Source organism: Felis catus, chromosome B2 (genome assembly GCF_018350175.1).
Source record: "Felis catus isolate Fca126 chromosome B2, F.catus_Fca126_mat1.0, whole genome shotgun sequence".
NCBI classification, from domain to species: Eukaryota; Metazoa; Chordata; class Mammalia; order Carnivora; family Felidae; genus Felis; species Felis catus.
The window spans coordinates 34,352,480-34,365,428 of NC_058372.1; the positions used below are offsets into that span (position 1 = coordinate 34,352,480).

General features: G+C 39.5%; 1 protein-coding gene across 1 annotated transcript in view; it reads right to left on the reverse strand.

The window, feature by feature from the left end:
- Positions 1-1,993: 1,993 nt before the first annotated feature.
- The window catches only part of SRPK1 (SRSF protein kinase 1), an 81,955-nt gene continuing 70,999 nt past the window's right edge, over positions 1,994-12,949 (reverse strand). The window contains 3 exon segments of the mRNA XM_023253905.2: positions 1,994-4,543; positions 6,061-6,153; positions 10,830-10,899. Coding sequence (XP_023109673.2) covers positions 4,359-4,543; positions 6,061-6,153; positions 10,830-10,899 — 348 coding nt within the window. The 3' untranslated portion in view covers positions 1,994-4,358.

Sequence of the window (12,949 nt, forward strand, 5' to 3'; positions counted from 1 at the left end):
GTTAAAACTTCTAAACACTTAACATCATCTTCAATCTTCTGGCTTTTTAACGGGGATATTTGATATCACAAGGACTTGGTGTGGACTGGCATTTGCAAAGACATAAAGACAAACGCACATCATGCGTGTAGTTTTTAAATTCCAACTTTTAAAAACAGGACTTTAGTGACAGAGACAAACCTCCTCCTCAATAGGTCTCAAGGTTCAGATACTATCTTCATGTAATATATACAAGTTTATATATTTAATCCTCATATACTGAAGACTATGCAAGCGATGTTAAGATACTAATACCTTGCCAACTGCAAAGGCACCACGTTGGCGGGCAAAACACAAAGAACTGACGACTATTCAAGCTTCTTTGGTGTCATTAGGCCTTATTTCTGGAGTAAATGTAATTCTGGTCCTATTATCAATAAATCATCCATTTTCTATGAGACAGTCATCCAACAACAAATCCCTTTCCTCAGAAGGGCAGACTGTTAGATTCCACAGGTTTCACAAATAAAGAATGGGCAGTAATACAGTCTTGTAACCTGGGCCTGCTCTGGGGCAGCTAAATGGTTCTCCTGTGGACACTCAGGGCAAATGAAGAGTGAAAAGCAGGGGTCCGGGGAGGGGGATGGTTTAACTCCATCTCCGTTTGCTGGTTCTTTTGAGATTGTGACAAGCTCTCCTAGGACAAGAGCAATGAAGTTTTCCAAAACCCTCTGAGCTCTAGGCCCATACATTTGACACAAGGCCTAGTGAGACTGCCTAGACTAGTCAGTCCAGTAAACCAACACATTGGTTTGAGGAATTCTGGTTTAATTCGTTTAGGTTGTTTTTTAAACAGGTTACATTCTCTTCTGGGCAACACTACAATATGAACACACCACACAGGTCTTCAGCATGATGTAATTAAATTAACTAGGACAGTTTACGTAGTTCAGGGGTGGGGAAGGACTTTCTATTGAATAACGTTAACAAACATAAGAATGAAAGGCAAATAAAAAATTGGAAAAGTATGTGATGGAAAATGATAAAAATGCATCATCTTTAGTATATAACAAATCCTTACCACATAATCAAATAGGGAAGCATGCCAACATAGAGCTGGGTAATGGAGGTAGATAACCAAATAAAAATGGCCAAAAACCCATGAAACAAGTTTCTGACTTCACTAGTCATCCAATCTGCAAATTGAAACAAGACACTCCTGTTTTTTTTGGCACTCAAACTGGGTATCAGGAATAAAATGAGTGTGGGGACGCCTGGGTGGCTAGTCGGTGGAGTGTCCGACTGGCTCAGGTCATGATCTGTTTGTGAGTTTGAGCCCTGCACGGGGTTCACTGCTATCAGCACAGAGCCCACTTCAGATCTTCTGTTGCCCCCTCTGCCTCTTTCCCACGTGTGCTCTCTCAAAAATAAAATAAGTCTAAAAAAAAGATTTTAAAAAAGGAATAAAATGAGTGCGATCCCAACAGGCCCATCCAAACACTGCTAGTCACAGCCAAACAGTCCGTTTCCCACAGAAGTTATGGGACATTCACTACAAGCCATAAAAATGTGCTTACAACCTGGCCCAGCCATTCCATGTCTAAGAATTTGTGCTAAGCAATAAATCAGATGTGTATGAGAGCCTGGGCACAATAGGGTTTGTCATGCCAGTGCCTTAGGCAGAGTTCACAAATCTTTGGCGTTCTGCATCTACAATGATTGTAATCTGAGGCCGGGGTGGGAAAGACATTACCACAAATATTCTGGGAAAATACTATTGGATATAGGGAATAACAATTTTCTTAAAACTTTCCAAAATGTACTGTTAATCTCACCTACCCCCAATTTAAAGATAGAAGCAAAGCTACAAATGACATAAAGTGGCATGTGTTCAAGCTATACAATTTCACTGCTTAAAGTACAAAAAGCATACTCAACCAATCCTTTCCTCCATCCTGAAGGTTGGCTCAGACCAACTTGGGCAACAAATGAACAGAAATGCTCTGGAAACATGTAGGTTATTAAATAATTTGTTTATTGTACTGCATTTATAAAGAAAACAGACAATGCACCTGATAGAAAGAATAAAAATGCATTTGGGGTTTTAACTGACAGCAATAGAAATCCTTTAGTAAGATCATGGCAATTTGACAGTATTATGATTAAGTTCAATAAAGGTACATGGGGTACTTGGAAGATCAATTTCTATAGCTGCCTCTTTCTACGGCTTCTAATTCATCTGGCTCCTTAAATGACAGGGGGAAAAGCCCTTATTTGGAGGGAAAACATGTCCAAGAAAGAAGTTATAGGTTCTCTCTTCTTAAAATTTCTTTTTACATCAATTGTTAAAATGGGGCCTTCTATTTGTGTTTTGGTTATTTTACTTTAATATCATCACCAGAATTCCTGTAATTCCACAATTGTTATTTTACAGTGTAGAAAAGAATTCAGTTCTAGTCTGCTATTGCTTTAGATGTATATATCGCTGAAAAGCCAAAGTGGATTAGAAGTGCCGAAGGATTTTCCCTGCCGTTGTTGGATACAATCTATTTTCTTTATTCTTGATAGGTGCATAGACAGCCTCACTTAAAATTCTTTCTACAGGAACATGTCTGATTTCAGGACTACCCAATCAAGGATCCGATGAATGGCTGGCCATCGGTACTCAGGGTTCTAGGTTTATGAGTTAAATGGATTGCATAATTGCACCATGTTTTCCTTTGCTGTTGTTGGTGGAAAAATGGCAGAATCTGGACTCCAATTTCCTGTATAGAGGGTCAGCTACCTGAAAGTCTCATCAGCAGCTTTGCTAGTAGAGCCTCAAGTTGCCTTCCTTGGCTTTCTGTAAATCACTCCTGGAGCCGTCTCCGCAGAACGCTGTAGTCCTCAAGGCCCACTTGGTCTGTGCTGAACAAGTGGCTGTGACCCCAAGCCTGCCCCTCTTTTACTTTTCAATATGACCCGAGGAATATATGATGTCTAGGGCAAGTCTAAGAGAGGCCCATTCTAAAGTAAGATTCACAGAGCCTTTTCTCATTAAAAAAAAAAAAAAAAAAAAAAGCCTCAAGTACATCTCAATTATCCCAAAGTTGCAGTTAAAAACTTACATTATACAAAGAAATAGCAGCAGAGAATGGCTAATCTTAAAACAACCAAAAACAAAAAACAAAAATAAAAACAAAACAAAACACCCCCTCCAAAACAAAACAAAAAAACCCCACCCCAAAAAGTGCCATCCCACCCTTCCCCTTGGTTCTTCTATGCTGGGATTTCACTTAAGACCTGAAACCTCTCAGAAAATGAGAAAGGCTAAGCCACAGAGGGAAACTGCTTCAAGGCTAAATTTGGACAAGATGAAGAAAAAGCTGTGAATACAAGTAGGGGACTGATTGGAAAAGAATCAGGAATTCTAGGGCATTTTCTTCTTAGAGGGAAAATCTCTGATACCCAGATCTCCTTTCTAGAGTCATCCTGGATTCTTTAGTTAGTTATGGGGCAATAAACTCAAGTGCAGTGAGTAAAGTGCCAGCCAGGGGTTAAAACAATGAAAAACAAAACAGCCAAATGAACGAACTCTGCTGTTAGGGTGACAGAAGACACACAGGAAAGGACTGTTTTGCAAAACAGCTGTGGTTCTGCAGAAATTACAAATCAATGGTTCCGCTTCTGTTTTCATCAAAAATCAGACCAAAGATTCAAGGATCTTAGAGTTATTAAAGGATGAAAGGAATTTGACAGTGCTTTGAACAGTGATAAAATGGTACCCAAATTTGGAGCTTATACAGCTCCTTTAAAAAGATAGCCTGAAAGTCGCAGGAAAAAATGTGAACATAGAGAGCAACAGAAACAGTCCAGGTAGATGATGCAGCCTGGATACAGCAAGTTTAATGTCTCTGCTGTACACAGAAGTAACACCCTTTCCCCTTCTCATCCTTATGCTGGCAATAAGATACGCACTAGAAAATTTGACTCTTAGAGTCAGTGAATAAAAGGATGAGCTCATACATCTTCATAGTTTTTAAAAAGGATGTGTATAATTTAAAGGGTGTTCTAATGGAAAGACAAGGGTACAGGGTGAGAGGCTGTTTCACATTTTAGTCTATTCGTCTTTGGCAGAGCCCAATCAAGGCCAAATTCACCTAGGATGCCCAATGGCTGTGGGGGATCTCCACAGGGTCAAGTAAGCAAACCCAAATGAACAGATTGATTTAAAAAAAGAAAACAAGAAAACAAAAAACAAAAAAACAAAAAAACAAAACAAAAAAACCCCTTAGGAAACCCTTGAAGGAAGAGCTTCACCCTGAAAAGGGAAGAGGGAAATGCTTGTTGGGGAGGGGTGGGGTCAGCATGTGATCTCTGCTGCGCTGTTAGGCTGGGGCTTAGGAGTTGAGCCAAGGGTGCCGGAGACAATCGGCAGCAGTGGCTCTCTTCTCGGGTATCAGCTCCAACATGGGCAGTAAGAAATCCGTGAAGCCAGCTGCCTCTTCCTGAGACCACTCATACTTCTCCACTAGAACCTCAAAAAGGCCCCAGGGTTTCAGTTTCGTGATGTGTTTCAGGTCACCTATGATAAAGACAATACAAAAGAAACTGACTGACACTGACAAGTGACAAGAGCCTTTTGTGGATATCCAGGAACTAATCCAGGTGCTCTATAAAGAAATTTTGCCACCAGAATTGAATCTTTCTTCATTCAAATTTCTCACATTCTCCATTCTGAGGGCCTAAAAACTTAAGATAATTTGTTTGCTCCACCATTCCAGGATATTTTGTCCCAGTCAAATTGGGCAGGCCTAGCATGAACTAGGTATTCACTAAAATGAATATTAAATGCCTATATATGCAACATGGTGTCATATGGTGTTCAGAGGCAGTTTATTACCACATACCAAGAACAATTTGTTTGTACTGTTCTTTTTTTTTTTTTTTGACTTAACAGTCTAGTAAATATTGCTTCCAAATAAGGCAGTAAGAGCTAATACCACGTCAAACCTGTATAAAAGCAACAAGACTAAAAGAACAAACCCCACACAGGTTTCAGATATAGCTACACTACACTTTGTAGTATTCTGGAATGTCATTCTAAATTTTGCTTCTTTGAAATGATAATTAAAAAAAAATAAGGTCAATTACAGTGCCTTATTAAGGTAAATGCTGCTTTAAAACTTCTACAACACTTATTTGAGGTCTCTTCTGTGGGCAGTGAGTGCCTGATTAATTACCTACTCGGTATATGCATGCCATTAACTGGTCTTTGTGCAAGGAGGAACTCTTATGAAGCACTTCAGTATTTTCCTGCCAAAAAAGAAACATTAAATGTTTCTGAGGATGCTTGCTGTCAAGTGTTGAGAAAAATGATTTTCCTCAGCATTAGTGTAGAGGTTGTGAGGAAAAAGGGAATCATGGCAAAAAGGGGAAAGAAGGCCAGACAGTCTTCCAATCCCTTCCATGTCAGGTGTTCAAATTTCAGCTTTCAAATTTTATTTGTGTGCATAAGTACACATTTAAATACGCCAATGTATATTATCGAGTCAAAAAGTTGAAGTAAGTATTCTCTTGGTTTCTTTCACTCCTCAGTGATGACATAAACTTATAAAATTGTCAAGGGTAAAGTTAATTTGTAGAACTGATGGGCTTAAGTGACTATGTTGGGTGTCACTAGGCCACAAGACAGAGTGAGATGTAATCCTGCCCTTAGGAAGCTTGAAGTAAATGATTTGCCCTTTGAAAAGAGGCAGTTCTTAGACCAAATGCTAGCAAAAATCTGCCCATTTTCCAGAAGTGCTATAATAGGAGTAATCAATGTGCCAGGTACTATATACAAAGTAACTTATTCAATATGAAGTAGACACTTATAATCTCCAGTTAGAAATCAGCAGACTGAGGTTGTGTAGCAGCTGGGATTTGAACCTAGATAGTCTGGTTCCAGTCTCTGCTCTTGACCACACTATTACAGCTCAGCAGTCAAGACAGGACCATTCTTCTGTAGGTGCTGGGAATACATGTACCCAGCAGTACTTACCTCTTCATTTTTAAACACTTTGCCCCCTTAATGCCTGGGAACAAACACATTTATTTTACCTTTTTTGGTGAAAAATTCCTTGGAATATTTTCCTGCCACAATGAGCTTGCGAGGCACCTTCCCCAGAAGTTCTATGATCAATGCAATGTGATCTGTATGTTTCAAACATTTCAGGAAAGGGGAAAAAAAAGACATACATAACAGGAGTAACAAATGCAGTTCTAGACAATGGCAGAAAGAGTAGCATGCACACCTCTTTATGAAGCATTTCAGGCTTGCTTTCTGTCCTAAATAGGAAGAGGACTCTATCCACCTAATGGAGAGTCCAGAAAACCATAACAAAATCACGCACCCACTCCAGTGGGACTTGAGTGATAACTAAAAACAATCTTGGTGTGAATGCTCTGCTTCCTTAAGTTGTATACCTGGGGCCTAGATGAAAACTCATGTTAATAATACTACCTCTGCGATTGAAGAAGTCCTGTGAATATTTCCCACTGAGGGCAAAGCGTCTTGGAATTCTGCCTATCAGCTCTATAATGTGCGCAATGTGGTCTAAAATAGAAGGGTAAGAAGAACAGGATCAAGGACAAGCTGTAAAGGGTTTTTTTTTATGAATAGCTTTTTCAAGGACTAGCTCTTTAAGAGTAACTACAAATATAACCAAGGATATTCCAGGGGAGACTGGGAAGGTCGAGAATTATTTCAGGTGGTTGGTTACCTGATAGCAGCTGGCAAGTCCCACTCTGGAGTTTGGAGGCTTAACTAGATCTTTATTTCTATTTTGCCTATACATCTAGGTTCAGGTGGGTTTTTCAGATGAGGTGAAAAACTGTACCAATATTCTTTACACATTCTGGAACTGTTATTTATTTATGATACTGCCCTGGGCTTCACGTAATAATATCACTCTATTTAACAATGTTCATGATGATTAAATAATCACATATGATTATTTGAGTTTTCACAACCACCCTGTACAACAGGCCAAAGATTAATACCCCATTGTAAAGATGAGAAAATAGAACCTCAGAGAGAATAAATGGCCGACTTGAAGGTACAGGGCTAAAAGGAGCTAGAACTGAAATGAAAACCCACATCTTATCATGTCTAGTTCAGAGCTATTTGTTTTAAAATAAATCATATTTTAAGTACAAATTAGCAAAAAACATTTTACTTTTCATTTATTTTTTAAATTTTTTTAGTGTTTATCTTTGAGAGAGAGTGACAGAGTGTAAGTGGGGGAGAGGCAGAGAGAGAAGGAGACACAGAATCCGAAGCAGGCTCCAGGCTCTGAGCTGTCAGCACAGAGCCCGTTGTGGGGCCTGAACTCACAAACTGTGAGATCGTGACCTGAGCCAAAGTTGGATGCTTTTAACTGACTGAGCCACCCAGGTGCCCCGAAAAACATTTTAAAATACAGCTACTTGACTTCTGTAGGCCACGAAAAGATGTCCACATCATAGCAGTGCGTTGTAACTGTCACGGCATGAATATGGACTGTGAACACTGCCAGGGATGTGTCCAGTGTGTCCCCAGGTGAGCCTGGGACTGGCCAGCATCCATCCACACTTACAGGCAGCTCTACTACCTTTTTTATTCTGCAGGTAACTAAGAATACGAAGTACATTTTAAAAAGTGATGGCTGATAGTCACAAAAGGACTTTAATCCTGTTAGAGCATCATGAAGATCAAAAGGAATTACTTAAAGATTTCTAATGTTACCTTAAAGGGGAATAATAATATGCCAGAGACATCAATATATCTGGGAATTTGTGAATGTCTCAGGTCCTATCTGTTTCTCATGTAAAGGACTCAGTGCTGTCATTTTAAAAGGGCTTTACATTCATGAATTCACTATAACCTTTTGGCAGTTTTGACTGAATTTATATTTCGGTAACAAGAACTTAGCTGCTAAGAAATTTCTGCCTATTTTAAGCAAAACCTGCAAATAAATGTCTTTGTATAAACAGATTATAAATGAGACCACAGTTTATCTTCTGTAAACTTCCAAGTGAAGTATTGGTTCTTTTAATATTTTTCCTATACCAAGGAATTATTTTTCCCCTGAATGTGTTATTTTACATTTAGTTCCAGCAACCTGTATCTGGTTTATCAATTGATCATAGGGCTGATATACCTGATAGGCAAAATTATCCAAGTATTATTCCAAGAGTTAGGGGCTGGAGAATATCATCAGAGAACATGCTTCTTAGGTTGGCCCCAGTCCTACCGTGACTTGTAACAAACTATGCATACACTGGCTGGAGGATAAGGGTTTGCTGTTTTCTGCTCTTATGGGCCTCTTATGCAGCAGTTTGAAGTTTCACCTAAAGACTGTTAGTACTGACTGGTACAGGAGGAAATAAATTTGTATAGAAATACCTAGGATAGATGGTTCTCCCTTATTCCTTACTTGGGACTTTTTATATATGTTTCAATCATCAAGTTTGGTAGCATAAGATCCTATACAATATAATTCCAGCTGCTCTATGTGTTCTGTACCACACACTATTTACAGAGAGTGTACAAAAATAGAAAAAAATCAACTACCCTCCCAAACAAAGATAGTAGGGCATTCCTTTCTTTTCTTTTTTCTTTTCTTTCTCTCTCTTCCTCCCTCCCTCCCTCCCTCCCTCCCTCCCTCCCTCCCTCCCTCCCTCCTTTCTTTCTATTACATTTATTTATTTTTGAGAAACAGAGTGAGACAAAGCATAAGCAGGGTATGGGCAGAAAGAGAAGGAGACACAGAATCTGAAGCAGGCTCCAGGTTCTGAGCAAGCGGTCAGCACAGAGCCTGATGCGGGGCTCGAACCCATGGACTGTGAGATCATGACCTGAGCCGAAGTCGGACGCTCAACCTACTGAGCCACCCAGGCACCCCTATAGTAGGGCATTTCTAAAATGGTGTAAGTCTATAGCGCCAAACTTACAACCAGAAAAAAAAAAAAAAAAAAAAAAAAAAAAGCAGCAAAGACTAGGGAAAATTAAGTGTGTACATAGACAGTAATTACAGTTATATTCTTACAAGGGCTGATGTATAGAAAACACATCCATACTGTACCCACTAAAATAGGCGTTGGGCTATGGGAACTGGCGCAACATTTTCCAAACAGTACTTATTAGGAATGTCAGGAGGTCCTACTAAAAACGCCTATTAATATCCCAAGGGACCACAGTGTGAGAAATAGAGCTTTCTTGGTTCCACAGGGCACAAAACTTGATTTCCCTAAGATGGAGGAAAGCACAGGGAGTGAAGGACATATTTTCCTTATTGGGAGGGTATATTGCTAGTGCTCTTTCAAAGTAATCCCCATTAATCCTGAAAACAAAATCTGCCCAAACTGTTTAATCAAGAAGGTAAGATACCTCTTTAACAGTTCTTTCATTCACAATTATCTCATCTAAGTTATCTGGCTACCACCATGATTAAAAAAAAAAAAAAAAAAAAAAAAAGAAAAAATCACATGTGGGGACTAAGTTTAGAAATTCCCTGAGCTTGCACCGATGGGTTAACCAGGCATAAGGAAATAGAAAGCTACATGATGAACGCATCCAAGATTTGGTACACAGGGCAAAGGCCCCCAGTATAGGACAAAAAGGCTGGAATAGAAAAGCCTCAGGATGAAAGTATCAAAAATGAGGTAAACAAGATTAGGTATTCAGGGCAGAAACACCCCCCAACTTAGTGCAATAGCAAAAAGCTGCTTTCACAGGGAAGAAGGACCAAAATAGGTAAATAGGGCTATAGACCCCAGTAGGGCCTAGAGTGGAGCCCAGAGTGCCCAGAGTGGAGCTAATTAGCAAAAGAAAGGTGCCTTGCTGACCCTTGAGGTTGCATGCTCTGTCTTGTCCCCTAGGCCAGTTTAGGTAAACAGAGGTGGTGCCTCAGGCCTGCTGTAAACAAACTCCCTCCCAGCTTTGTTTTGTATTGACCCAAACCCCTAACACCGCCTATCTTCAAAATTCTCCATTCCCCCCCCCCCCCTTCCATGAGTTAATGTTCATGGTTTCACTGTCTCTTTTACACATCTGTCACGCTTGTAAGCTTTCTGATCCTAATAAAAATGGAGCAAGGACCCTTACTCGGGGCTCTTGTCAACTCCTGAACATTAGCCTCTCTTGCATTTTAATCCTGCATCCCACTCTCTTGCTGGACAAGAGAGAACTCCAGACCCAGAGTCTACGACAACCACACATTTAGTTGTCTGCTTTTACAGCCTCTCAGATGGAGCAGCTCAGCTTGGGCCTTTCCCACCGGCTATCACAAAATGTAAGCCAATAATATTTTGTTTTAAAATGGAACTCTAAATGTTAATATCATTTAAAAAGAAAAAAAGTATGGCTTTAATTTTTAGAAAAAGAGAACACTAAATATTGTAGAATGTATACAAACAGGATATAGTCTCTGCATTCACAAACACCATCCAAATCGTATGTTTGCCTATAAAATTACTGACTTCCAAATAAAGTTGCAGGCATAAGTGAGCAAGCTGACGAACAGGTAATTCAAATGGGGTAAAGACTGAATCACTGATTTATACAGAAAGGAAAATAACTAGATGTTTTAGAAGAAATTACCCGGTAAATACAATTTTTAGTCTGACCATGTGTAGCCTTTTCTCTTAATCCTTACAGAGTTCTTTAATAGCTACTATAAAATATTGAGTATATCTAATACTTAATATAAAACATCTTATATTTCTATCTTTTCTGGGATTTATATATTCTTAGCATACTAAAAAGACTAAGTTCTTCAGTACTACAAACCACACGGCCACACAAGTGTAACTACCATGCACAGACATCCTCAGTTAAGACGACTCACCTTCATCCCGAGTGTACTCTTCCCCTGAATGCGGTTCAAACAAATAGTCGCCTGTGGCCAGTTCAAACGCCTAAGAAAAAGAGGACAATGTATGAAAGCAACAACAACAGGAAGCCTTTGTGAAGCTTACTGCTTGCTATTTGGCTCAATATGAAGTAATTTTTTCCTTCTCTGGAAAAGCCACAGATGATCATTTAAAAAAAATGTCTTAAGATTCTTCCTAAAGAGCTTTCCTTCCACACCTGTATCTTAGTAAAACGAAGCAGGAAAACAGCAATAACATCATCAACATATGGATTATCCCCTCCCCCATCAGCAATTCAGCTCTCTTGAGTTTACCTTTTTGCTGAGTGGGGCACGTCTGGATATTAAGGTGGTTCTAAGTTATTAAATTCTTCACGAGAAGAGCAGCTCCTCTTATTTGTAATTTCACATGGCTAGAAATTAAGATTCTGTACCCAGAGTCAAAACCAAAAAACTGAGACAGACACATCTCTACCTACGTATGACTATTATTTGGCAAAAAGTATAGTTTTTTAAAGTTTTGCTTTGGAACATACTCCCTAAAGTTTTAGATAGAACTTCCAATTCCTAGGTCTATAGAAAATCAGAAAAAGGTTGGGTGTAAATGTGGTCAAGAGCAATTCATGTTTTATGTGACTGGCACATTTAGCATTCACCACCGAGAAAAGAAAGGCACGTCTTCTACAAGAAAAGCTCTTGTAAACAGTGTTCAAGAAGCGTGAAAAAGTAATTTCCTTTAGAATATGTGCCCAGCAGTACGGAAAGACAGCATGTGAGTGACGTTAATCTTTCACTGAATAAAAAGATGGATTAAAAACAAGTAATACAACTGCAGTTTTATAAAGAACCTAATTGGCATAAAAGTACAGTTGTAAGTCATTAGTCACGGGTCAATTCTGATCGAGTCGATGGTACTAAGTGGCCCAGACAATTACAGGAACCACGGGGTGGATTCCGGAGCACACTCTCTAACTCGGACCCAGATGGAGGTCTCAGTGCTTGCCAGTGTCCGCTTCTGTAGTTTTCCCATGGGACAGCTTTTCTCAAGACATTACCTGAACTGTACTACCGCCCAGGCCACAAAACTAGAAGTTTCAGGACAGTCCCTAAAATGTCAGGGATGCTATGGCTTCTTACCAGGCATAGCTGGTTTTACATCCCAGCAGTTTATTTTGAAACTGAACCTGATATGTGTTCTACCCCCACCTCCTTACTGTCCTGAGGTTTACAGTCCCAAAGTGGAAAAAAAACCCTGTTAATTCTTATTCATCAAAGTTTGTTACTATCTTCAGAAACCAGTACTTTTTCAAAGCCTCGGAGTGGGAGCTCAGTAAATATCCTGAAATTAAAGTTCACAGAAGTAAAGAAAATTTTCTAAGATTTTAGTATTTTCTAAATTCTTTCATCTAGATACTTATAACTAGTTACCTAAAGTTCTCTGACAGAACTATTTTTTGGAACATAAGGTAGATGCTAGTAGTCACCATTTTGTAAGTAATAGCAAAAATCCCCCCACAAATCAAACCAAACCAAAAGATCACAGTACCAAAATTCGAAACTAGCGGAAGCTCTAGGTTACGGAACACTTTAGTTGAATACGCTTCCCTTTACAGATAAGAAAACCGTGACCCAAACTGACAAGCAAAAAAGCCCATCCTAGAATGTAGGGGCTCTTAATTCCCACTCCTGCCCTTGTCTCACGCTGACCAAAGAGCCTGCTCTGTGACAGTCAGGGTCACGCTGATGTACATAGGCAACATCAGTTATGCAATCCAGTGAGCTGGCACATCCTGACAATGGAGTATCATTTAGTGTTGAAAAAGAAATGAGCCATCAAGTCATGAAAAGACAAAGGACAACCTTAAATATTTGAATATTATGAAGTGAAAGAAGCCAATCTGAAAAGTTTACATTTTTTATGACTCCAACTATATGACTTTCCGAAAAAGGCAAAACTATGAAGACAATAAAGATTGGTGGTGGCCAGGGGCCGGGGCTGGAGGAAGAGGGAGGAACAGGCAGAGCACAGAGCAATCTTAGGGCAGTGGAACCATTCTGCAGGATACTCCCGTGGTAGATACAGGTCACTGTACAGT